The sequence below is a fragment of the Alligator sinensis genome, unplaced genomic scaffold (assembly GCF_000455745.1).
Source record: "Alligator sinensis unplaced genomic scaffold, ASM45574v1 scaffold85_1, whole genome shotgun sequence".
NCBI classification, from domain to species: domain Eukaryota; kingdom Metazoa; phylum Chordata; order Crocodylia; family Alligatoridae; genus Alligator; species Alligator sinensis.
Genome location: NW_005841891.1, coordinates 1,581,554 through 1,607,959, shown reverse-complemented (window position 1 = coordinate 1,607,959; position 26,406 = coordinate 1,581,554). Strand labels below are relative to the sequence as shown.

At 44.4% G+C, this 26,406-nt stretch overlaps 1 protein-coding gene across 1 annotated transcript in view; it reads right to left on the bottom strand.

Annotated features, from left to right (window-relative positions):
- Window positions 1-651: 651 nt before the first annotated feature.
- The window catches only part of TNFAIP2 (TNF alpha induced protein 2), a 26,238-nt gene continuing 483 nt past the window's right edge, over window positions 652-26,406 (bottom strand). The window contains exons 2-12 of the mRNA XM_006018031.3: window positions 21,735-22,161; window positions 17,179-17,812; window positions 11,910-12,024; window positions 10,152-10,274; window positions 8,834-8,934; window positions 8,458-8,556; window positions 6,961-7,084; window positions 5,966-6,088; window positions 4,418-4,573; window positions 3,595-3,716; window positions 652-2,950 (exon numbers count right to left, since the gene is read on the bottom strand). Of these exons, the coding sequence (XP_006018093.2) occupies window positions 2,809-2,950; window positions 3,595-3,716; window positions 4,418-4,573; window positions 5,966-6,088; window positions 6,961-7,084; window positions 8,458-8,556; window positions 8,834-8,934; window positions 10,152-10,274; window positions 11,910-12,024; window positions 17,179-17,812; window positions 21,735-22,161 (2,166 nt within the window). The 3' untranslated portion in view covers window positions 652-2,808. The remainder of the gene's footprint in view (window positions 2,951-3,594; window positions 3,717-4,417; window positions 4,574-5,965; window positions 6,089-6,960; window positions 7,085-8,457; window positions 8,557-8,833; window positions 8,935-10,151; window positions 10,275-11,909; window positions 12,025-17,178; window positions 17,813-21,734; window positions 22,162-26,406) is intronic.

Below are 26,406 nucleotides of genomic sequence, written 5' to 3'. Positions count from 1 at the left end.
TTCCCTCCCAGATGCCTTGATAATTAAAGTCCCCCATGAGAATCGGGTCCTGTGATATGAAAATTTCCTTCACTTTTTTTAAAGAAGGCCTCATCTACCTCTTGTGCCTGGTTTGGTGGCCTATAACAGGTGCTACCATGACATCCCCTACTGCTGCTCTTCCCTCTGACCTTTACCTAGAGGCTTTCCGCAGGCCCTCCTTCCACTTTGTACTGCACTTAAAAACATGTGTACATCTCCTTTATATAAAAGGCTACACCTCCTTTTTCCCTCTCCTGTCCTACCACAAGTTATATGCATCTATGAATCTTCCAGTACCTTTGTGAAGGATCATGTACACCAGTCTTGCTGTACACCCATATACCTATAATTTGAAACACATAGATTTTTTAATTGCCTTATTCTTTTCTGCAACACTGGCAATGTCCAGAAGTGATCTTGATCTGGGGGGCTGGTGATTTGGTGGTTAAATGAGTGTAATTCCCCTTTTTAGTACCAACTAGTGTGGGAGTGGGATTTGGGCTTTTATATGCCAGTGAACCCACTATATGGCGAATTGTGCTTCCAACCAATGTCTCCTGTTAATAGCATGAGAACGTGCATGTGTAACAAGGGTGCTCACATATAATAAGAATGAAATGTACTCTCAAACATAGTAACAGGCTTTTTTATTAATTATTTATATTGCAGGAGTGTCTAGAGGCCAACTAGGTTGGAATACACTCTGACAATCTCTGCTCCAAAGAGCATGAGAAGCCAGGTTGAAGTGAACCCGGGTACAATATGCTCTGACAATACAAACGCAGCTTTTTCTTTTCTGTCTCCAGGCTGTACCGTCAATGTATTATGCACTTGAGCCTAAGAGCCTTCCAGGTGACAGTGCATTCTGAAAGTACTAAAAGGATCTAATACATTAGGATTATACATACATAAGATACAGATGGTAAACACAATCAGAGGTATAACTCAGCTACATGTTCAACACATTTAATACTGTTTAAATATAAACACTGCATGCAAAGATCTCCAGTGAAAGAGGAAAATTAAAACAGGATGCTAAAATATACCAATGATCTATATCTACCTATGAAAATATAGTCAGAGGCTTAGAAAGCAGAAACTAAAGTGCTGTGTATAAAAGGCTTGGTCACATTTAAAAATATTTTTACATGTATTTGCATACAAATACCACTGCATGGCTTGTGCACAATCTTTATTAACCCACCCGCTTTCCAGATGGGCTTTCTACAGAGATGCAAATATTTAGGGAGGGGAAAGGATAAGAAAGGAAAGGGAAAAAATTATTAAACCAGCTGAATTGTTTTGGCCATTTAATTTGCTTGTCAAACAGTTGGGTTGTGACAATGTACATGTAGGTTTTCAAATCCAATCTACCTTGAGGGGAGCGGGGGAAAGGGCAATGAATGGGAGACTTGTGTTGATGTGACTGGCCCCAATTCAGCTGAATACCTAAAGTGTGTGCTCAAGCCCCAGCCCAGCCCTGTAGACTGTTGAAGTCAATGGAGGCTGAAACATGCTTTATTGACTAGGGAGGATATAAGTAAGTCATTACATTCTTTACTAAGCTGGGGGTCTTAAGAGTGTAAGAGGCACTGCAGTACATAACTAGCTATAGGCACCTAGCTTTATGTTAGTGGAGTGTAACTCAATGGAAACAAAAATATGAACAGTTAGCTATGACGCCAATCCCATATGGAATTCTAATGGCATTTCAGTATATGGAGCCTAATATGCCAAGAAGGCTTAGATGGTCACACCTCACAGAGGTGAATGGGATATGTGGGGGATAGGAAGTTTTTATACCCAACCTTTGGCTGAGTGCTACTGTATGCCCAGGGAGGGTTTTCTGCAAGGCAGGCTAGCGGGGCAGCAGCTGCAATTGATGCTGTGCTGGCCATGGCCTCACAGCTGGCAAGTGCAGGAACTTGGATTTCTTAAAAGCAAAATTGTGGGATGTGCAGTAAGGCCCTCAGCTCTCAAAGCTCTGCCACTTTGGGCTGTGATCTGCTTTCCATAATACTTAAGTATGTCTTCAAAGTGAACGCTTTGGCTGTTTCACGAAGAAAAGAATATTCTGTGTTTGAAAGCTTGTCTAAATCTATCCCAGTCATGCAGTGGTTTCAATAAGACATCATCCACGAGAATCCTAGTCTTAGATGAGCTGTTTTTGCAGACCATCATGATGGCAGCCTTGGGTCCTCTCCAGACTCTTCCTCACGCTCTAATGTAATGGGTGGAGAAGCTGCTGAGTCAAAATGCCAGCAGATGCCTACACAGCATGCTCTGAAATGATTTTCCAGTTGCTTTATATTTTGCTTGTTTATTTTCCCCCCAAAGATTAACAAAGTGCTTCATCCTCCATAGGGGACAAGCCATGGGTCAAAGTGCTTTGCAGACATTGGCTGATTCATTAGCTTGATTCCTTAGCACTGCTGTGAGGTCTTTAATGTACCCACCTTATAGATGGGCTGACAGTGGCATGAAGGCTTGTGCCCTAGACTTCAGAAGGAGTCAGTGTCTGGTTTAGGAAATCTCCATCTCTTATTCAAGGCACTGGGTTCTATCTTCTCCTATCTGTACACAGAGCAGGCCAGTTGCCATCAGGACCCCTGTGGCAGATTGACAGAAGGGCTTTATGTATGTTATGTTTTCCTACAGAAAAATGCTGCTGCACATACTGTGACAGAGTGGGACCAAAAGGCTTCTGCCTCCCACACTTGAGTAGCGACTCTTACTATCTTAGCACACAGTCCTGTGCGGGAAGAGTGCCACAGGCGGGACTGAAGCCTAGGACACCTTTATAGCTGAAAAAAGTGGTGTACGGGAAGTGGTCGGTGCTCCGCTCTGATCCAAGTAGCTCTGGATGCTTTTGATTTCGCTGTTGGTCAAGTTTCCCTTGATGTACAAGATGGCAGCAAGGTGCTTTTTGCTATTGGACAGAAAGTAGGAGATATTAGAGAAGAGGCCTACACCTCAATAGGATCTTCCCATGGCCCTAATCTGGGTGCCATAGTCACTTTTCCTCAATCGCTGTGTTTGTGTGTGGCGGGGATCAGGGAGGCGGTGGCCAACACGCTATTATCTCAGTTCAATGGATGGGACCTGAGGCATGGGGTGACCAGTGCCCAAGCATCAACAGAAATTAATCATTTAACTGCCTTTAAGGACCCAAGTCTAAAGAGATGATGATGCTTCTTATGCTGTTGAGAACATACCCACTTGCTTCCACACTGCATGCTGCAAAGTGGAAATGAGGCAGTGAAGCTTCCCTGATGGTGCTTCCCGACTCTCCTCTGTGCTCTGAAGCATACCGGAGATGGAGTGTGAGCATGGCGGTGAGGGGTGTCCCTAGACAGCTTTGCTAGGTTTGGTGCATAGGGAGAGGGCATAAGTGAGTGGGTCTGGGAGAGACTCCTCAGTGATCAGACAGGAAATCTGTGGGGGAGCAGATAACTGAATCTAGTCTCCCAGGCCCTGGCCAAGGAAAATGGTGCGTGCAGACTAAGGAAGCCACCGTACCTCTAGCACTATCAAGTCTATTAGTATTTCCAAATACTATCTGGTTCCTCTCACCTGATATCCGGGTATGTTTTAGCAAGCATAGCAACTTCGATTTTCATGGCGCTCGAGTCTTGCAGTCGGATTATTTCTGCCAGTTTGGGCAGTACAGAGTCCAGCCATGTGGCTTCAGATCCCTATCAGAAAAGGAATAAGAGAAAACAGTTGGTAATCCAGGCATGCTGTGATTACAGAGCCTCCTCTGGGCTCTTGAAGGGGTGGGGAGGCTGCTCCATGAACTGTGCTTAATAACATTCCAGCTCACTGTTTTGGATGCAATTTGGCCAGTGTATAAGGATTAAATGATGATGATAAATGATGCTCAGAGTTTCCAGAATATATTCTAATTGGGGTTGGGCCCTGGACAGACTGGCAGAAATGGACTGAGTTGGACGTATTTTTAAAACCTCTTAAAAGCCTACTTCTAAAAGCCTTGTCTGTAGTAAATTGTGCAGTTTGATTTGTTCCAGCTGTGAGTTCTTCCTGCTACATCCAGTGAGTTGTGGGAAGGTTCTGGAGAACTAACAACAATCCCTTTCTCAACTACCTAATCTACTTGTTGGCTTTGTCTATGTACAATGACTTGATTTGCCTAGCAGTTGCCTGCTGTCTCCCATCCTTAGATGTATGCCTGTTTCTGAGACCTTTCCCCTATCTACCCAGGCAAGAGCCCCAAGTAGACCTGCTTTCCAGCTGCTGAAAGACTCTTGCTGTGTTTAGCAACCCCTTGAAAAACTAACCACTGTTTGAAGGCATATGCCAGATGCTCAGGATAACCTGCAAGGAACAGGTTCAGAAGTTAAGTGCCAGCACTGATGTGGTAAGCAATCACACCTACGTTTTTTGTGCAGAAGGTTTGCAAGAGGGAGGCGTCATTTGTAATGCATTTTGCCAAGTTTTGCTGAAGTTCTGGAGTCTTCAGGGTGACTCTCTTCTTCATTAGCCTCACAATGTACTCTCTAACCAAGTGAATGTGAATCTTCTCCATAATGCCCTGTAAGGGAGGGAAACGTTAATCAGCTTATTAGGGTTGTATGTCCAGAAAAGTGTAATGATGCATAAAACATGGGAACAAACCTGCCCTACTGTTGGGCAAGGAGTTTGCACCCATACTGCTAGCACTTGACTGTAGTGGTGTAACACCTGTCTCTGTAGCCCCTCTCCTGTTTTATGTCTGAGCACAATGGGGAATGGTGGATATAGGAGGGTGGGTGAGGTGCAGAGTTTCCAGGTTTGGAGCATGTGAGTGGGAGTGGGTGGGTGAGGCATGCTTGGGAGAGCACAAATATTGGCCCCCCCCCAAGAAAAATCAGTAAGTGGTAGAGAGAGGCAGTAACCAGGGGAAAATTGACATGGGCCATCAGGGGCATTGTGAGTGGGTTAAGGAAAAGGTCGCTTATAACTTCTTGCATAACATCAGAAGGATGTTACATTGTGCATGTGGACTGAGGGCAGCATGGCCCCAAGGCTGTGAAATCTGCCACCACAAATTCCTGCTCTTGTTTCTGTCAAGGAAGCCCAGGGACTTCAGTAGCATGGACCTTCTCATTTGCCTCTGCCTCAGACTGGCACCAGAGGCGTGTCCTACGCTGTACACAATGGGGCTTTCCTAACGAGCAAATGTGTTGGAATTGGCTCTATTTCCAGCATGGTAACTTCGCACTGAGAAAATGGGACACTTGGAAAATACCTATAAATGGTATGTGAAGTGTGGCAGTATCCCCAGGAAACAGGAAGCTGTCTTATTTCCACCTATTTCGCTCTCTGATTACACGAGATACAGAGTACATTTAGATTACTAAAAATATAATTGCAGGATATTTGGACCTCTTTTGTGGAGACTTTCTATTGGCTTTATGATGTTTGTTGTAGAAACACTAGAAATCTGGATTTGGTCCCACACGTTAACTCAGATGTACCCGAGACTGAAATTTTGCAACAGCTAGGTTGCTGGTAAAATGGAGTTTGCATCTGTGCAGGCCTTCTTGGGCTGAAAGGACCGATAGCCAAAATCCTGTTGTAGAGGATGCCTTATTTTGGAGAGTCATCATAATATCGATTCGTATCTATCTCCTCATTCCCATTCTCAGTGCTAAATTAACTGTAAAATGAGCTATGCAACTGTCTTTGGAGAAGAGCAGGCTCAGGTCATGGCTGTATGGGGATAGTCTGGATTAAATGTCAAAGGATTCCCTCCGATGGGAAGAGAGATTTGTAGCGGGAAAAGCTCATCGATCTAAATAGGGTGATGTTGGCACAGGAAAAGGCATGCCCAGTCACCTGCCAAAGTGAGAAGTACGTGTGTATCTCAGTAAATAAGTGGTTCCTAGCCAAAGAGCTAGGTTCAGGTTTCCTAGAATTGTTCCACTGTTTCCCTGCAACTTACCTTATAGAAAGGGTCTCGAAGAGTGTGGAATTCTGAAACGGAACTGCTGGTGGTTTTGAGGATGTCCTCCATGATACTTTCGGTGCAAGTCCACTTATTTTGGGTAAACTTTTTAAACAGGGGCTGAAGAAAGAAAAGGTCTGGTCAGCTTCTACAAAGCAAAACTGTGAAGTGCCAAGTATATTCAGAGATTTAAAATTTCATACAGCCATGCAAATGTGTGTGGTCCTATATGAAGAACTTGAAGATGCCCTGCTAAAGTGGGGGGGGAGTGAATTGTGCCCCCCACCCCTCCACTCCTAAACATTTTATAATGATGAGGACAGGTAGCCTGAAACGCTTTAATAAAAGATCCCTTTTCTGTTTCCATTTTTAATGAGATTTTCATGTCCTGTCTTCCCCAGTGACATTACAAGATGCAAGGGAAGGGAAGCTAGGCAATTATGGGAACAAATTTGGGTTGTATTTAATCTCAAAACAAAATAGAAAAAATGGTGTCAACTAATATATCAAATAATGAGCACTGAGAGAGGCAGCCTAGGATAAAGGAAAAATACTCTGTCCTTTCATTAAGGTGCGAGTCCACAGTAAACATCCGCAAGAGCTCCCAAGAAGCTCTCCTGAAAAAAGGCAAAATTTCCCATATAGAGAAATCAACTTCAAGGGTATTAGTCTCTTGGATAAAAACAGCAAGATGATGAACTCAACCATGTATATATTATTGAGGTGATGATACCGATGAGATGGATGAAGCTATAAGTCTGGGTTGCCACAGATGGCTGTATACAATTCGGGGTTGTCATGTGTGGGTTTTTTTCCTTTTTTGTTTTTCTGAACGCAAGACCATGGACTTTCTTTTAAAAAATTGTGTCGAACTTTTATTTATTTATTTTTGCCTTAAATCTATTTTGCCACTTTCCCTCTATGGAAATCTTCCACATATGAGAGAGGACCAGAATATTCATGTATATAATATATATATATATATATCATACCTTTAATTCCAGAAACAAATCTTGAAGCAGCACATTATAAGCACTGTTCTCAATTTCATTAAGTGTGGTGAGAATACTAGCTTTTGTATCATCTGGTGTGGGTACAGTTTTCTCAGCGTGGGTTCTGAAACAAATGGCCACAGGTTAAGAATAATGTATTGCACACTTTTCCCACTAGCATTTCTGTTTTGTATATTAAAGTTTCAGAAAATAAAATTCAGCACCAGGACATACATTTTGGGTAAAGATCCAAATATTAATCTAGAATTTTAAGTGGTTTCCATGTCCTAGGGTAGAAGTGATATCAGTGTTATTTGGAAGGGTTGCTGAGTGTTTTGTACTATGAGATTTACTTTCATATCAGTCTGTCTGGAAGTTGTCCTATCAGTGGTTATTTGAAGCGTGTATAAATAATTGCTGCCTATATAAACAACGAAGCCACAACCTGGCACCCAGACAGTAATGATCTAGTCCTGTAGAGGCCAAACTGACATAGGAATGCATGGGAGCCAGTTAGTATCAAAATCCATCCCTCCTTGTATGCATGGCAATGGTTCTCTCCATAAGAGATTTTGGGTGAGCTGGACTATAGTGAGGTCAGAAGGGTACACCGGGGCAGACGCATGACCACTGATGCACATGAAATGGAGGGTAGCAGCAGGTCAGATCTTCTGCTTGCTCCTATACTGCAGAGGGGAGTTGGTGGCTTCATGTTGGGCTGTAGGATTCTGTTCCTTGACCTCTACGACTTTTGAATACATGGTTTTTACTCAGGCTGTGAACGCTCATCTGGATTTCGTTTTCCTTCAAAAATGTTATTAAAATACCACGGTACATGACCCCCTGCCAGGGTAACTTCGGTAGCAGAATGCTGACGGAGAGCTGCACAGCTTGGTCAGAGAAAAATACAGTTGCAGAAACTGTCCAAATAGCATGAATTGCCCTATTCCTAGGTTAAATCCACAAAACACTGTGGGATTACCCCTACCAATGGCTACACAAACTAGGTGACTTGCCAGTGATCAGTCGGTGTAAGAGCCAGGTGTGGAACCCGGGGGTCCTGGCCCCAAAGCTTTCCTTTAACAAGGAGGCAGACCTTCTGCTCAATGAGAGGAACATTTGAATCTTGGGGGAACAAGATTATTAGTTGAAACTAGTTTATTAGTTGAAGATTAATGAAGAAATTATTAGTTGAAAGTCTTAGGGTGGGATTCTCTGCTCCTGTATGAATGACTTCTGTGGTGCTATGATGATTTATATTAGCTACAAGTCTCTCTTGGGTTACAAACAAGAATGCATGTAGTAATGTTCAATCAGATATTTTGGATACCAGGTATTAGAAGTTGCTCTGTTTGAATATCATTTTAAATTCATAGAAAAATATGGACTACAATTAAGGGTACATTTGATATACCCTTAGTTGGTATATTTACTTCTACAGGCTTAGATCATATTATTCATTAAAAAGCTTAAACAAGGCAATTGATTCTTACTTACCTAAAACTTGCACAGTTATTCACATTTGCAATTATTGTTTCCTTGAAATATCTGTGCTGTCTGTTTTTCTCTTTAAATTCTTCTAAAGCCTTCTTATAGCTAAAGAGAAGATTGAAGAAGAAATAATGATTAGTAACTTAGCTAACTGATACCAATGTTACTCTGCTGCAGTGTCTTTCAAACTGGCTTTTGGGTTGGGTACCCCTTTTGTAAGTTTTCTTCCTTCTCCGCTTATCTTTCTCATTTTCTCTTCTGCTCTCATATTCCTTCTTCCCATGTACCTCCAAGATGACTGCCATATGCCCCCTACGGTTTCATGTTATCCCAGTTCAAGAACCACTGATCAGGTGTCCTTCTGACACCTGTCTTACCGCACCTTTTCAAGAAAGTCGACAGCTCCACCAACAGTATGGTTGAGGCTTGCTTGCCCAGGTCAGGGGTTATTTCCTCAGCTCGTTTTTGTCCTCCATGGATAGTCTATGGAACAAGAATTAAACAATAACTTCAAATGTCTAAGGGTCCAAACAGACAAGTAAACTGCTAAGGCGGTTGGAGCTATTTTCACTATAGTTTGCAGTACCATCCAAGATGAGGGGACCGCTGCACTAGGTTCTGCTCAGGTGCAGGTAAGAGACAGTTCCTGCTCCAAAAATCTTGCACAGCTAAGTAGATAAAATTGCCTGGAGTCAGGAAAAGGAGCAGATGCCCCAGAAGGTGAAATGGCTTCTTAGAGTCTCAAAGGAGACCTGTGTCCTATTTGTACCTGTCCTGAATCCAGGGCCAAGCTTCCATAGACTGAACCCCCCACCTCCCCAGCAGTACACAAGGGGACTGTGCTTATTTGGGACACTAAAGCAAATTGTTATCTCTGATTTCAAATCAAGAGGAAGAAGACATTAAACAGCTATTTTGTTGTAGGGGAGGCCTGAACATAGCCCTTCTATTTTTTGCCAAGCGCCAGATGATTTTGTTTAAAAATCTAACCCTAGCATAAAACCAAAGAATTGCATTTACAGACAAAAAAAAAACCCAACTAATTTTAAGAAGGATGGGAAGTGAGAGGGGACAGGGAGAGAGTGGGGAATACTGTCTGAGAAAAGAAGATGGGGGATCAGAGTAATCTGTCTAAATAAAATTCCCGAAACTTAATGAGACCCAACAACAAACAACTGTCCCTTTGCCAATGTGTCTGGAAGAGGTGTTTATTCTGCTTTCTCCAATATGTTAACTGATACTGATGGTTTGGTTTGGTTTGGTTTTGCTTAAGAGTACAGAAGGGTGAGATTTCCCTTCATCACAGTGGAGATGTTTTTCCAAGGCTGCAGAGCAGGAGGTACTGGATCACCCCAAAGAATCAGCTACTCTTACTAAAGTCAGAGGATCCTAGTGGATAGGACTTGAGCCTTGGGTTCAGTCTAGGCTCTGACTTCCTCTAACCTTTGAACATCACTTAGCCTCCCTGTACCTTATGTGACTTTTTGTGAGGATAAATCTATTTAATTAACAAATGCTTAGTAATTGGGGTAATGGAAGTGGTAAGTAGCTCTATAAATTTTCCATTGCATTAGTTTTTTTTCCTGTTTATGTGGCTAGCTGGAGCATTTTTAATGGGTTGTGCAAACTCTGATACAAGCACAGTTTAATTATTTTTAAAATTTACTGGCTCATTTAAAAATACAGTGCATTTTTATTACCTGGAGGACATGGAAGTCTAATTCATTATGAAAATATTTTTCGGGTTTCTCTGGTTCCTTCTCTTCTGTCCATCTTCTGATTTCTAATTCCAAAGTCTTGCCCAACCAGTTCTTGACGTTAGCCTTTGGAAAACCAAAAAAACCCCGGCAACATTTACCATAAACCGAACAAACAATTTCTATTGCAACTCATTTTCTCTGGACTAGAATTTACAGAGAGACCACACTCTTTGTCTAGACATTTACACCAGACCCCACAGAGAGCTCAAAATAATCTCTCCCCTACTCAGAGCTTCAACTTTTCAAATATTTTAAAACCAACAATTTCTTTAAAATGGAGCTGCCAGGCACCTAGTGGATGTGTCAGTCACTGCCATGGGCAGCATGAAAGCTCCACCTTTTGGGGTTCTGGAGATGGCAACATTTCTTTTACTTCATTTCAGGTCACCAAAGCTGAGGACCAAATCCTGCTCCATGCCAGTTGCATACTGAATTGAGATATTCATGTGTAAAGGCTATATGCTACCCTTTGGGTCTAGTCCTGAGTCAGGAGCACATTATCTTCTCCTGTTACAAGCTCAAAAGCAGTAGTGTAACTAAGGGAGGGGTGAGCACAGCACCAGCTTTGGGTGCTGGCCTGGGGGTGATATGGTGGGGGAACAAAAATTAGCAGCCCTTGCCACTGCTTTCCTGGCTGCCACGCCACTGCTGGGTGCAGAGCTGAGCAGTTGCACCTCTACTTGAAAGACGGAGCCGTCAGAATATCCTGAGGTTCTTTGGCATTTCTAGTGAGAGCTCCCTTGGGGGAGAGATGTGAAGTACTGCTCCTAATTCCCAGAGGCCACAGGCAATGGAAGCTCCTCATGACCCTTCAGTCCTTACACTCCCCTCCTTCAAGGCAGCATACAAGTTAATGCTGTGTTGTTTGTTGGCATATTTCCCCCTGCCCAGATGTCAGACCACGGGGAGATGTGGACCGCACAGAATGCCTGCATCTTGGCTCTGGCCTGTCTTGCTCTTGAGATGCATGTTGGATAGCTGCAGAGACCGCCCCCCCAAATGTTGTACTGTTTACTCAGACTTAGCTCATTGCTCCCAGCTGGATGTGATTATAGCTCATTACTCCAGACCAAGCTTTCTCTACTTGCACCCTTTCAAGGACTGCAGCCCGGCATTTCTGATGCAGCAAGGGCACTAAATTCTATGCACACTGAACAAACAAATCAAGAAAAGTTGCTTCTGTGTTTTATGTCTGCAACAGGAAGTTGTTCAGAGCACTAGAGCGTCAAACTTTCCAAGTCAGACCTACAGAATTGCATGGACATGATTTATCTCTCACCTGGAGGTGCACACCAGCAGTCCCTTCCTGGGAACTATACTGGACATGCCCTTTTTGCATGTTTAACTGATCACTGGACCCCATTAAGATCTTTGGGAGTGTGTGGGGTTTTTTCCTCTGAGCATACTATTTCTAGGACGATCACTGTTTTTTGAACAATACCCTTCCTCCCCCAAAGTTAGTATATGAACTTGTGTGAAGGCCGTAGCAGTATTCTGTAGGTCAGTGGGTTTGAGGAATGAGGAAAGACTATCCATTTCCTGCCAGGGAAATTGGGCAAACATGTGAGCTTGAAGTATATAGACAACTACAGGGGCAGCAAAATAACATTCAGCTGCTGTGCCATTGAGAAGGCAGCTTCATGAAGGAATGATACAGATATAAGAAAGGTAGGAAGACATCCAGGAACAGGCTCTCACCACTTCGTTGCACAAATATTTAGCTTCTAGCTGTTTGATTTGCTTTGCTGGCAAAAGGCTTCCAAGTTTAGCTCCTTCCAAGTCATTCTTCAAAATGGGATTTTTGATTATGTCACTGGAATGACAGAAAAACCAAACAATTGCATTTCTCAGGATAAGTTTAATTCAAGACAGCTGTTTACATAACATTTCCGGAAGAAAGCAGTGAAAGCCAAGGTAAAACTTTATTGCCCTTAAATCTTGGCCTGGTAGGGAAGAAAGGAAGCAATGGCCAGGCTGCACAGCCCAAGTCTCTCTTCCTAGCTTGTTTGTGCCACTAAACAACTGGGTGAAGTTGGCATGGTCTGCCATGGGAATTTGAACAGGACATACATGTTCTTTTCTCACTGGAGCCAGGCTGATTTGACTGCCAGTACTGGAGGTCTACTGGGGTAGGGGAATTCAAACTCATTCTTGTTTAGCAGCTGGTCAGCCTGTGACACTGGCATTTAGCCACAAGATATTTGGAAAATGCTTAAGAGCTTCAGTAACTAAATGACTACTTTTAAGGCAGGGGTGGGCAAAATGAGGCCTGCCAAGCCATTCTATCCAGCCCATGGGACCCCTAAAAAATTTAGAAAATTAATATTTATCTGCCCCTGATGCAACCCTTGATGGCTTGCCAAAACTCAGTAAATGGCCCTCTGCCTGAAAGAATTGCCCACCCCTGTTTTAAGGCCTTCTGTTCTGCTATCACTAGGGTAACCATATTATTTTTAAGGAAATCCAGGACACTGTCCCTGCCCCAGGCAGGAGGAGCAGTGTTCAGTCCAGACCACTGCCCATTTCCAGCCACTGCTCAGGAGCAGCCAGGCTGGGAGCACAGGTGGCATAGCACCAATCCAGGACTCGTTTCCATTTTCACTAACCAGCCGGGACAGTGTACGAAATCTGGGACCGTCACTGGCAAACTGGGATGAATAGTTGCCCTAGCTATCACCGTTCCCTCAAAATGCTTGCTGAAGTAGGCACTGCAGGTGTGATCCGAAGTGGAATTCCCCTATTGTTCTGGCTTAAATCTGCGTGACTTCGCTATGAAAGACGTCAGATTTATGTGAGCCTGGGACTGGACTTGGAAACTAGCCTCACCCTTCTGACCCACAACGAATAAATCCAGCAGTTCCCCAATCTCCATGTTTACAGACGACACAGCAATTCTGAAACACTTTTCTATCCTAGCAATAATGCACAGGTTGACTGCATGCACTGTTAGAAAGGTCAGGTCAGATCTCGGTAGAGCAGAGATGTCAGACAGCCTTTGTCACCTTTTATATACCCTTAATCCCAGGCAGCTGAGTTTTTAACTGGGTCCAGGGGTAATACCCCTGAAGGAGCTGCTCTGATATCCGAGGGATTGTCGGAGCATGGCAACATGCCTCCTGCTTCGTTTGGTGTTTTGGCTGGTTGGGGTGGGAGCGGTCAGAGGGAAGCCAGGGGAAGCCCTTCATACTGGAACTGGGGGTGCCAGAGTAGATATTAGAAAAGTCACCTAGTGATTTACATATGAATAACATCCAGCAATGATCAGCTGCCTTGTTTAGCTGACTAGAGAGATCTACTGCACAGGCTATTCTGGATGCTTATGTCTGTGTCAGGAACTCAACATAGGTGAAAAACGACCTACAGGAAATACAGAATTAAGTACAACTCGTGCACAGTTAGCTAAACTGGTGAAAGTCAAGACTGATGAAATAATGGAGTGTGACCTCACCCCGCTTCCCCCAGAGACATTCCTGTCGTGCTTCCTGTTTTTGAAGGTTATATTCTGCTTTGAGACAAAAAGCCCAGCAATGATTATGACCACAATCCCTCCACATTTCCTCTTCTTTCTTTGCTTCTCCTATTCAATACGTGCGCATCTCACACTGGATCATGGTACTTCTTAGACAACCGCTCTGTCAAAAGTGCCACTGTTCTGGATAGAATCGTAGAAAACGAGGGATGGAAGGACCTCAGGAAGTCACATCCAGTCCAACCCCCTGCTCAAAGCAGGACCAGCCCCAACTACATCATTCCAGCCAAGCTCTGTCTAGCTGGGTCTTAAAAACCTCCAAAGATAACTCAATCCTAATCCAATGTTCCAGACTAGCAGACAATCACTGGTTAGACTCTACTTCCCAAAATTACTGGTCTCCAGATTCAGAGATCCAAATGTTCTGGTCGATGCCAGACCTTTTCTGAACACCACATGCAGGGGAAGAGGCTTCTGGGATGCACAGAGTTATGTAACTGGGGTAAACACAGCTGCAGCCTATACCCCTTCAACTAGGATAATTATTTTTTGCCTGGGAATTGCACCCTGAAATGCTGAAGGACAGGACTCTGGGGCTTTCCTTCCACTTTGTCTTGTGTAACATCCTGCAGGAGGATGACTTGGTTCAAGGGGATTTTTGTGGAAAATGAGTCACTTCATTAGTTCCTAAAGTGTTCCTCCTATCTCACTGCAACTACACAAGGCACAGCCAGGGATTCCCTGCCTTCTGCTGATGCTAGCCATGTGTAATAGCTGGGCAGCTGCTGCAACTCAGAGCACTTGTGAGGAAATTAACCTTGTGCCCAGAGTTGTGTGGGCAGGAGATGTCCAGATGGCATAAATGCCCAACTGTTAGGCTTGGGAGTATGCAGAGCAAGAGCAGGTGGTAGGGACTTGCTACTCTGGCGGCAGGCACCACCAGTAAGACTGAACAAAGTCACCTTTATGCACCTGCCACTGAACTGACTGTTCCTTGGAAACTGCTTGGGGTCCAGGCTTACAAATCTGCCCTCTGCTAAAGGGGACTGTTACTGGGTGCTCAGATTATCAGAGGAGACATGGGGAATCTTTCCTGGGGGTGACTTTTGTTCTTGTGTGTTTGATGTGACAAGGCACGGTGCATGGTGGCATGTTGGAAGCCAGACCTGCTTTCCAGAATTCAGTGCACTGATGCAGATGGAACCCTTGTGCAAATATTCGTGACATGCCTGCCTTCCTCATTTAAAAGTGGGCTAGTCTCTTGTGCACTTTACCCTCATATGTTGGGCAATATGTTGTATGCAACAGCTTGAACTGAGAGAGTGCTTTAAAAAAATAAGATGGGCTGGAAGGAAAGTAAACCCAGCCTTCTCCAAGCCATTAGGTGTGGGGCCAGGTATTGTTAACTATGGATACGACTGTGTGCAATTTTAAATTCTGTATCCCTCTACAAGTGATTATAATGCAAGCAGCCGATAGGTCTCGAGTGCTGAATTGTTTTTTTTTTTTGGGAAGCTTCTATAACTAACATCAATTCAAATCTAATTTATGAACAAGGAGCAGTGAGGGGAAGGAGATTAATGCATTTGGGTAATAAAAGCTTTTGCATTTACTGCTTGTGATTTAAGAAGCCAGACTCCTTTCGTTTGATTTTTTCCATATAATGCAATTAGTAGCAGAGCCAGTAGGTCGGTCTGCTGCCACAAAGGAGTTCAGTTCATGCCCTGACAGAAGCCTTATAGCTAATGCTCCACTTTGATAGCAGTTCCAGTCCTTGGCCTTCCACCTCACAGATAAGGAGATGCTGTGCATGTTGTTTAAACAGCATGTGCTGCTCCCAAAATGAGCGCACCTCCTGTTCAGGATGCAGGACTGGGGTTTAATGAGGGGCAACAAGGAAGAATAGAAGTCCCAAACTTGCCAGATCCTGTCTCCAGTCATAGTAGGAAGATGATCTGGATGGGGAGCCTGACATAGGCTGCCCAGCACATGGGACCTTGAGAAGTCACAGCCATGATCATGTGTGAAGGCCTGCTGCCATGAGCCCATTGATTACTGAACAGCAAACGATGGACCTATTTAATGAGGGGCAACAAGGAAGAATAGAAGTCCCAAACTTGCCAGATCCTGTCTCCAGTCATAGTAGGAAGATGATCTGGATGGGGAGCCTGACATAGGCTGCCCAGCACATGGGACCTTGAGAAGTCACAGCCATGATCATGTGTGAAGGCCTGCTGCCATGAGCCCATTGATTACTGAACAGCAAACGATGGACCTAAACAAGTTATTTCTGGCTCATTTAGAATGAAAACATTCATGCTGTTATATTGTTTTGAAAGGAGGCCAAAAGCAGAAGATGCTCTCTAAAGGTTTTAAGTCAACTGCAGATCTGCATGTATGTGAAGGGGCCAGGACCTCAGCTGCTGTGAACTAACTCAGCCTCAGGGACACTGAAAGGCAGCCAGGCAGTTTATTTACATGGAGTGATGCCAATTTGCCACATGTATGAGGCAGTCAGTGGAGCTGTATTCACCTACATTAGCGAAGGCTCAGTACCAAAACACCCCGAGATGCATGACCCAGTACTATGCATTAAAAATGGATGGGCCTGGGGTAGATGTCTTGACTTTTTTCCTTCAGCAGTTTGAGCTGGCCACTGCTTAGTGTGATGCACATAATTTCATGAACAAGAAAGAGCCAATAAACAATACCTATAAGCAATGGGGAGTGCTCCCATGCCCAGCACAGACAGATCCATTTTCCATAAATTAACTATCTGCAGGTGACTGTACTAACTGATCTCTGTCTGTCAAGCCCCCAAGAAGCATCAGTTTCAGTTTTACTCTCTGGTTCAGCACTGGAAAAAATGTCCCTTGATACTGTACATTATACATCACTGTAGCTTAACTCCTGGTATCAGCTAAACAAGCAGAGTTGATAGGGGTAGGTAATGGAGCCACAGAACCACCACTGAAACCATACCCATAAAACAGCAATTTAAGAAGCCAGAGACGCTTAAGATCACCAGGTGATGCTAGGAGTGGGATACAGCTACCACACCTGCTCTAGGAATAGTAGTATTATCTGTCCGTTGACCAGACCATGTGATGCAGCCCAAAGGGTGCATAAATGAATGAGCGGTGGGACCAAGACTAGGTTATGAAACATATTAGTTTTTGCCCCCTTAAACCCACCATCAGGATGACTTCCTAAAAGCACTGCTTCCCCATGCACCTGCTTAGAGCAAAGGGAAGATTTTTGCCCTAAATATCCCCTACTGTGTGCGTCTCATTTAAAATGGGTCTTGCTCACGCATGATAAATGGCCATAGAGAATTCCTCTTTGCTGGACTCTCCCAGAGTTAGGATAGTTTCTGCCAGGCCCTCAAAGCTGACAACTGAAGCAAGGGGTAACGGACACCATGCACGTATTGCCCAGGAATGTGTGGCTGAAGTTCAGCCAACACTAGTAATACACGTGTGCAAAACGGTCACTTACTTGGGATAAAGGTTCTGCACCCAGCTGAGGATGAGATAAACATCTTTGTCTTCCAGCTCAAACTCTGCAATCATCTCTACCTGGGAAGTGAAGTAATCGTGATAGCACTCTGCATATGCACTGCACACGTTAAATTGCAGAGGATAAAGCTGTTTAATGTGTTGCACCACTATTGTCAAATCCTTTTTCATTGTCTTTCCCATGTGCAGGAAGTTAAGAGCTGTGGTGGAGAGGTTCTCAGTAGTGCCCTTGATCTCTTTCATACGCTCATCTGTAGACTTCTTCACTGTGTCCATCCAAAGCTCTTTCCATTTCCTGGGCCTGGAACTCAAGATTTTGTCAAATGGCTTCTCTGACTTGTATTTCTCATCCTCGTTCTCCTGTTCTATTAGTGCCTTCACTGCATGCTGTAGTAGTTCTGGCCTCTTTTTGACTATGATGATTGAATCTCTTATGATGCTGAAGACTTTCTGCTTCAGAAGTTCATAGGCTTTCTCCACTTCATCCCTGTCTCTGGTCAGTTCCTCTTCGCTCTTGCCACTGCAATCTGTATGGAGGCCCCTTTCCAGGGCAATCAGATACTGAGCAGCATCAAAGAGTTTGTCATCCTCAATGAGCTCCACGATTTGTTCAGCTGTGGAAATAAGAAGAACTTTTGTACCCAGCAGCTTTGACTTAGGCTTCCATTTTTTATACAAACGTGATTCCAGTCATACTACTCGGTGGGCGCATCTACGTGTGCTATTAATGCCAATGAATAAGCTCTGGTGCAGTTCGTACCGGTGCTTGCTGCTCCTGGGTGCAGCGTTTACACAGCACATTGAGCTGGGTTGCAGCAGCCCCAGCTGGCAGGGAGCTCTGGGGGCCAGGCTGCCAGCCCAGGGCTCCTCCAACCCAGCTCAATGTACTGTGGAGGGGCTGGCTGGGGTACACGGGTGCTATAGTGTGGGGCTAGCCAGCAGGGAGACCCCATACTGAAACACCCTCATACCCCAGCCAGCCCTGTCAGCATCTACACATGCATTGCAGCGCACTAAAAGACACTGCCTTAAGGTAGCGCTTGTGTTTTACGGCATAGTTAATTAGTTTACTGAGGTGACCTTACTGCGGAGCTAATTAGACAACTCCACAGTAAATGTTGTATGTAGATGTGCCCAGTATTCAGTTTTATAGTGCTTCTCAAGCCAGTTAGGCTTCTTTGCAGTATGAAATATCATCCTACTGACTTTCAAAACCTATTAATGTTTCTGCCATTCCTCTCAGCAGAGGCAATGATATCCTCAGGTAGCAGTCATGTATTTACACAAATGATGGGTTAATACTAATCCACAAATCAGGGTATTGAAGTTCTGAGCTAAAGACAACAATGATACCTCAGGGAAAACTGATTTTCTTCTTCATCCTACAGCATTTCTGAGAGTTGGGCCAGAATATTAATACTTGTAGCTCATCTGGCAAGCACCATCGTGGAAGATGGACAAAGTCAGAATAAAATGGGAATTGCCAAAATTCTAGCTGGGCAAAAGAAAGTAAAACAAATAGCAAGAGGTTATTTAGCTATAGAATTAAATAGGAGAACAGGGAAGGAAAAAGACCCACAATGCAGTGAGGATGGGGTAGCAATTAAAGATAATAATCTAGGTGTGGTTCAAGATTTAAATGAATATTTCACCCTCCTTCTTCATACACGGTTACGTGAAATCCTGTTGGAACAGGAGGGGGACTAATGGGAATGAGCGCAGAGAAATTGCCACATACAGGGAAAGAGCTTAACGTGCTTAAAGTGCTGGGGGCAGGGAGGAAGCAGAAGCTCTTTATCCCAGAATTGTGAAAGAACTGACGCCCACACAATTTGAAAACTGGAGGCAAAGATTATTAAGGAATCTATCAAAACAGGGATGGTGCACGTGACTCGCTAAAAACATGCAGGCACTACTAGGGAGGAAGTGATGTGATCACCTATAGGCCCTTTAGTCCAACCACAGCTGCACACAAGATTTAGTCAACTGATTTACCAAACATACCTAATCTGTTTGGCCTTCAGTAAAGCATATGAAGCAGAGCCACTTGGGAAAGGATAAATAAGACGGAAGTCAGTAAAAAAAAATTGTTAAGTAAGGGAAAGACTGAAAGGCAGATGAAAACAGTTTCCATTTTACTGCAACCTGTCAGTCTGAAGGGGTGGGGGGTTATTAATGGGATCTGCGCCAGATCCTCAAAGACTGGTCTTAGTTCATATTTTCATATTAGAGTTCTTGTTCATATTGGCACAAAAAGTAGGTGCCTCCCAATGAAGTCTGATGGTACAAAGTCTGGATGCATAATTAAATAGAGATACAATAGTTTATTATATAGGAAGACTTGGATGGTATTGGGTAATAGAAATGAAATGTAATTTAATAGTAAAGTGTACTAGGTACAAATTTAAATTAAATAAAGTGCACTTAGGGACCATTTATAAGAATCTTTGCTACAAGTGATGGCTTTTCAGTAGGAAATGAGACCAGAGGAGAAAGGCTTAGAATAGTAATCAATTATGGGATAATTGCGAGCCAGTAATTTGAGGTCATGAAAAACACTAATGTAATCTGAGGATATACAAGACAAGATATTTCCAGTAGAGACAGTGAAGAATCAACGTCCGTGTATAAGTTGCCCGTAAAACGGCTTCTAGAGTCTTGCATAGACTTCTGGCCACTCATTGTTTGAGCAACACGAACTCAAACTGGAATGTGTCCAGAGAAAGTTGACTCGGGAGGAAAAGGGCCACAGCGAGTCTATTATAAGGAGACCAAGGCAGTTTGTTTTATTTAACTTGGCAGAAAAAGGCTGTTGACAAATGCATCAGGAGCATAAACACCAGGGAGGCAAAATTCCTCCTGAAGCTAAAGAACAATCCTGGCACAAGAAGATCTCAAAGAAAAACAAGGCTGGAAGGAATCTCAAGAGAACATCTAGCCTGACCCCTTCTTCAAGGCAGGCTATGAGCTAGGATTTAAGAGGGAAATTTAGAGTTTAGACTGGAAAACAAGTAAGTTTAGGCTGGAAACTTAGAAGGTTTCTAACCTTCAGAGCACTGCAATTGTGGTACAGCTTTCCAGTAACAGTGTGGGCAAAAAAAAAACCCAGCGAGGTTTGAAGTGCAGTTTGTGGATTATAGGATGTAGTTGTTCATGAGAGCAGAGGACTTGACTGACCCAGGAGGTCCCTTTTAGTCCTGCGGTTCACAGAAGGAGGTATTTCCCTAGTATCTGCTCCTTCACCAGATCCTGTACTGTGCTAGAGGGGCTGCTGTGGTAGGATGCTGCTCCCAGCAAACATCAGTCCATTCCTACACCCCGCCTTACAGGAACAGGGCTTTGGGGACCTTACTGCTTTGAGGAGTAACTGGAAGCAGGTGGCGTCCACCTGGTCTTGGGGCAGAATGGACACTGGCTATTGGTTGTGGCACCTCCAGATACCCTTATGCTTAACACTCCCATACTGTCAAACCTACTGGCCCTAATCTTGTACAAATAAACTTTACTTTGGACAACTGCAAACAAACTGTACAGAACTGTAACAGGTCAGAAAGCGGAAGGATAGGCCAATGCAGTTGGCCTTAACCTGTGGGCTGTGGAGATGCTGCGAGTGAGCTGCAAGAGTGCCTGTGGCAGGGAGTCGGAGGACACCGCCTCTGAACGTTCCTGCTGCCAGACTCCACTGCATGTGTTAGCTCCAGCACGGCAAGCAAGAGGCTCTGCAACGTGACCTCCTCAGCAGCACCTTTGCTGGAAGGAGGAGCTAACTGGCTTGCATGCAGCACTGGGGAAATATGGCCATGCCGTTTCCATTCTGGAGCTAGTGGGTATCTCTGCAGCCGGCCTGACAAGCAGACCACATGCTTTTGGGCTAGGAACGGGGTGGAGAAAGATGGGTTTGAGGCAGGCTGAGGAACAGCAGGAGGCAGTGGGGCTGGAAGGGAAGAAGTGGGCTCTGGATTGTGCAGGGAATTGGTGAGCCACAGGATCTGAAAGGCTGAGACCCACTGGCCTAGAAGCTATAGGTATTTCTACACTGTGGTGCCAAAAACTTCAAGTCTTGAAGCCAAGGCAGTAAGTCCTACTCTGCCCACCTGTCCCATAGCTCTCAGCCCTTCCTCATAAGGCCTGTTCTCGTGCCCTCTGATCATGCGTGTGGGCCTCTTCGGGACTCTCTCAAGCTTCTCCAAATCCTTCCTGAATTGTGTTCACTGGGGCATCCTCACTGCCTCATTTCAGGGGTTGGAGTGGGTTAGGTAGGGCTTACTGTCTCAGTGACTAAGCTGAGCTCTCTCTTACCACAAGTAGATGTACCCTGTGGCACGGGCCAAAGTCAGGAAACTTGGTTCCATCTCTGCCACAGCTGCAGAGCCCAAGTCACTTCCTCCAACCATACCAGTTTTTCTGATGGGGTGAGGACTTCCCTACCCATAGGGGAGTTGTAGGGATCAAATCCACTAATGATTGTGTGGTGCCGAGTTACTATAAAGCTGAGGGCCAGGGAAGCAAGGAGGTAGAGAGAGGAGGCAGATGTACCTGTGAGAGGCTTGTCTTCTTTCTTTTTCATGTCCTCTTTCTTTTTCGTGTCCTTTTCTTTTGGATCAGTTTTCCTTATACCACCCGAAATATTGAAAAACTCTTTGAGTTTCCCTTTCACTCCTCTTTTCTGGGGACTCTCTCTCTGCTCAGGTGTGCCAGCACAGCTCCCGTTGGCTTCTCTAAGAGGCGCAGGCGAGAGCTGGGGAGCAGACTCTCGTCTGTCGCTCTTCATTTTCATTGGGTCTTTTGAGCAAGTCTCCTTTCCAGCTGGTTCAAAAGACACTGAATCTGGCTCGGATTCCAATGACGTAGAAGGTTTCCCAGTTGGCTTGTCTTCAGTAGCGTACTCCTTAGACGTTTTCCATGGCCCAAGAGGACCGTTATGGAAAAAGGGCATCATTTTGATCATCTTCTTGCTTTTAGCCTGTAAATTACAGTAAGAATTTGTCAGGCTATTGTGTTTGTATTAAAACAGCTCAAAGTTGGAGGCTAAGTCCTGTTACAAAAAGACAAGTATACGTGCTTGCTATGGAGCGCTGGGCACATCAGCTTGCGTGCAGAGCAGACTCGATTAATTGAGTCTGGCACATTGGAGCAGGCAAATGTATGTGTATAAATGCCTGGAGGTACTCGATTTAACGCGCATTAATTAAAGTGTGTTAATGCACGTGCCCCGAGTGTAGAAGAACAGGCTATTTATACCTGCAGTGCAGCAACAGGATTCCCTTGTAATACCTTGTATTAGCAGGACGGTATTTATTATTCTAAAGCCAAAGGTCTTAGTCAAGAATGTGGCCTCGATACACTTTATGCTCCACAAACAAAATACAACATGCCCCTGCTACAACCGATATGCTGTAGGCTATTATGATCCCTTCTTAAATGTGCCCTTGAAATGATAAGATACATCATTTCCAGAGAAGTGTTTTTGGTGCAGCTACCATATCTAAAAACGATACATCTTGTTGACTGTTGTGAAACTTTCCCAAATTAGCTCATCCTGTGAACTGACCTCTACCTTCCACTTATTGCTCGGAAGGGACAGGTTTAACATCACAGTTGAGTCTTGACCTTCAAGACAATAGCTTGAAAGTGTGTGGAAAGCAAATTCTAGAGTCAAAAGTTACCCTTGGAGAACACTATGCTACGGCAGGGAACGAGAGAGATTTTCTGAAGCCAGGCAGGCCCTAACCATATAGGACTCTTCCATTACTACTCAGTGAAGTTAACACCACTGCCTAGCACTGCAGTGCTCAGAGTGAAAAATCCAGCTCCTGTCAAACAGTAGGAAGCGTGCTCTAGCAGCAGGGGTCAACCTTTTTGGTAGACTTACTACGAAGTAAGTCCCAGCCTCTACTGAAGTGCCACTCCCACCTCCTTCCCCTACCTGATCTGCCACTCTGTTTTCTGCTCCCTGCCTGTTCTCCATGCTCAATCTGCTGCTCTGCTTTCCACTCCCTGCTCTTGCCCTCCCTGATCTGCTGCCTGCTACATGCAAAGACTGCCTGTGCCATGGGTTGGTCACACCTGTTGTTAGAAAATTAAAGCCAGGTGGATTTGGTTCTCTTTTGAACTTGCTAAGCACAATGGGGTCCTGTCCTGTGGTGGGGAATCCAAAGTGCAATGCACACAAAACCAGGGCAAAAACGCACCCAAAAACTCTTTAAAAAAATTAAAAAACACCTCTAAGTTTCTAGCTCTTATTAAAAATATGTTGCAGATCATAGTTCAGATAAACTAATGCAGTGTTTTGTATGGACAGGTACTAATTCTGTCTTTGCTGGTAAATCTTGACGCACAAGAACAATGGGGCTGCATGGTGATAAGGGAGGGGAGATTGTTAAAGCACACAAGGAGTGCCACAAAGATTTTTTATGAAGCCCTCCAAGTAACCTTCATCAATGTATGCCATATGACTCAGGAACACGCATCACGACATACACTTGCCCACTGTTCTACAACAAAGGAGGTACTGATACCAATTTGTGGATGGGGAAGTGCAGTTGGCTGGAAGAATATGGCTCTCTTAATTCTTATATTGTCATCACTCAAAACAAGCTGGTCTTGAATGGTGAGTTTGGGGAGAACTGCGACACAAGACTGACTGTCAAAGGTCAACTTCACATCACTAAAGCATGTTCCTACCCTGTCCTTTGACTGAAAAAGTAGCCTTCGGGACTTAGAAGGCCTAATGATGTTGCACACAGACAATGCAACAAAAGGCATTTCCTGATTTCTTTTTGAGTGGAAGAAGTCCACCTAGTGCTCACGTTACAACCAGCCTAAACACGTAGGAAAATACCCAAGGTAATCAGCTTACAAGTGTGCCTTGTTTTAAAGGCTCATTCAACTGAAGGTGACTGCAGAGATTTTGCTCAAGTGAGTGCTTTCCAAATGATCAGAAAAAAACCCAAAAGCTTCTGATAAACTTAATCAACACAATCAAATAAACCTAATAATTCCCTGGATCTTGACTGAAAGACAGGGCTTCCTCGGACATGCAGATGCACTGGTTTCTCCACCAGAATGAACAAGATTGTGAAAACAGGTTTCGAATGAAGTGATTCTTTCAGGCCATTGTTTGTGGTGGCTGACTTCGCCCACTCAGGAAGAGAAAGAAGGAACCGAAGCAGCAGAATTTGTAGGGAAGTAGTGCTCCTTATTGCTTTAAACAATGGATATAACTTTTCCTTGGGGGATTCCCACCCCTCCATCGCTGCAGCTCACATTAATTGGACTAAGGCACTGCAGGAAAAAAAATAACACTTGGACTCTTATCAGAAGTCTTCCCCTTTTGCTACTGCTAGGTAGATGGATGCTCAAGAGTTCTTGCTTTTGCAAGATCAGTCCCTTAGCCTCCACCTTCCTATGTAAGGAGACTTGTCTGGATCTTATATTACAGGCTCAAATGCATACCTGATATAATATCAGGAGTGAATATGGTTCTGGGTAGGTGCATCCTTCCCTGCCTGTTCAACTGTGGAATCAGTTACAAGAAACCTTGCTCCCATGGACTGCTGTAAATAAGTTGTATTTTTTTTCGTTCTAAATAGACAAGGCATTTCTCCATTTGCTGTGTTCAAGGGGAGGAAAAAAAAAATCAAGTTTATTCCTTTTATTGCTATGATGGATGAAGATTTGTAAAATGGATCTTGCTTGTTTTTATAACGATAAACCAGATAGCAACTGTCCTTGAAAATGCTGGGAACTGGAGGACTAGCAACCTGGCATTAGAAAAGGTAAACAGGGGAAGAAGGCAAAAAGACGCTTACTTAGAAAAATGTGGGACATTTTTGGAATTTGCTTTAAAACCAACAACAAAAACCCCTTTTCCTTCCCCTAACCCAGAAAGCTTGAGAAATTCTTTTGAATATTGAAGGTAAGCGCAAGTTCTAGGAGCTAACAGTTAGGAATAAATTTGGAATAAATTCAAAATCTAAAAGCAGAGACGGTTAAAAAATAAACAGTACTCAATACAGTACTCCTGATGTTTCTAAGGTCCAGCAAAACGTTTAAAAACCCAGTGCAGCTTGGCTTACTAGACAGAGCACTGGACCAAAACTCAAGAGAAGCGGGCTCTATGCCCGACTACCACTGTGCTGCTGGGTGATAATGGGGTAAGTTGTCTGGCGTGCCCCTCTTCCTCCTCCCCATGCCTCTTCTCCCCTTCTCTCAAAGAAGCACTTGGAGAGCCACTGATGACAAAGCACTGCATATGAGCGAGGTTAATGTAGCATCCTACTAAGTGCCAAATTGTTTCTCGGAAATGAAGCAAGCTTCTTCTCACTCCAGTAATTAGCAGTTGAGACCCAACTTCCCCTATGAGCCTGAAAGATGGATACAGTTTATATAATTAAAAGTGGCACCATTTCCATGGTGACCACACCCTGAGTGGGAAGCATTTATGACTAGGGGCTTTTCCAACTAGAGGAGGCACCAATTTCGCAGGGAGATCCGGGGGCTGGCTGCCATTTTCATGGGCTGGTCGTGGTAGGCACTCCCACACCTCTGGCCAAGGGGCCCTGGTGGCCCCACTCCTCGCCACTGATTGGTTGCAATTTCTACAAAATCTGCAAAATTGCAATTTTAGTAGGTCCCTATTTATGACTATGATTATTTCTTACACAACAGGCAGAGTTAACTGGTAGCCAGAATTGGAGCTGAGTGCATACAGAACCCAAGTCAAGTAACAACACGATAAAGCTGGCTCTTGCTACTGGCAGGTATTCGGTGCCGAGGCAAATAGCCAAACGATCATCCCTCATCCCCCAAAGAGGTTGCATAAGTAGCTTCATGTTCCCCACCACATCCGGTACTGTACCCGAGGGGTTTGGTGGTAAGTTAGATATTTCCTTTGCTCCAGCCCACCATGTTTCAACCAGGTCTGGGCTGGTAGAATCTGAGAATATGGACTCCCTATTCACTGCTTTTCTTCCCAGAGCAAGCAGCCATCAGGGTAGTCGTCAGCCTTGACAACTGCTTCCTTAAATACTGCTATAGAGCACGTGTTTATTTTGGCAAACAAGAAAAAGGGCTAGAATGCAGCAAAACAAGTGTGGTAATTGTGGCGGGCCAGTAGGGGGTGCTCCTGCGTTGAGCCACCCACCTCACTGCACCCGACCACCTTCCAGGCTCCGAGTGCCTCCCTGGGGGCGCCTCACGTCTGGCC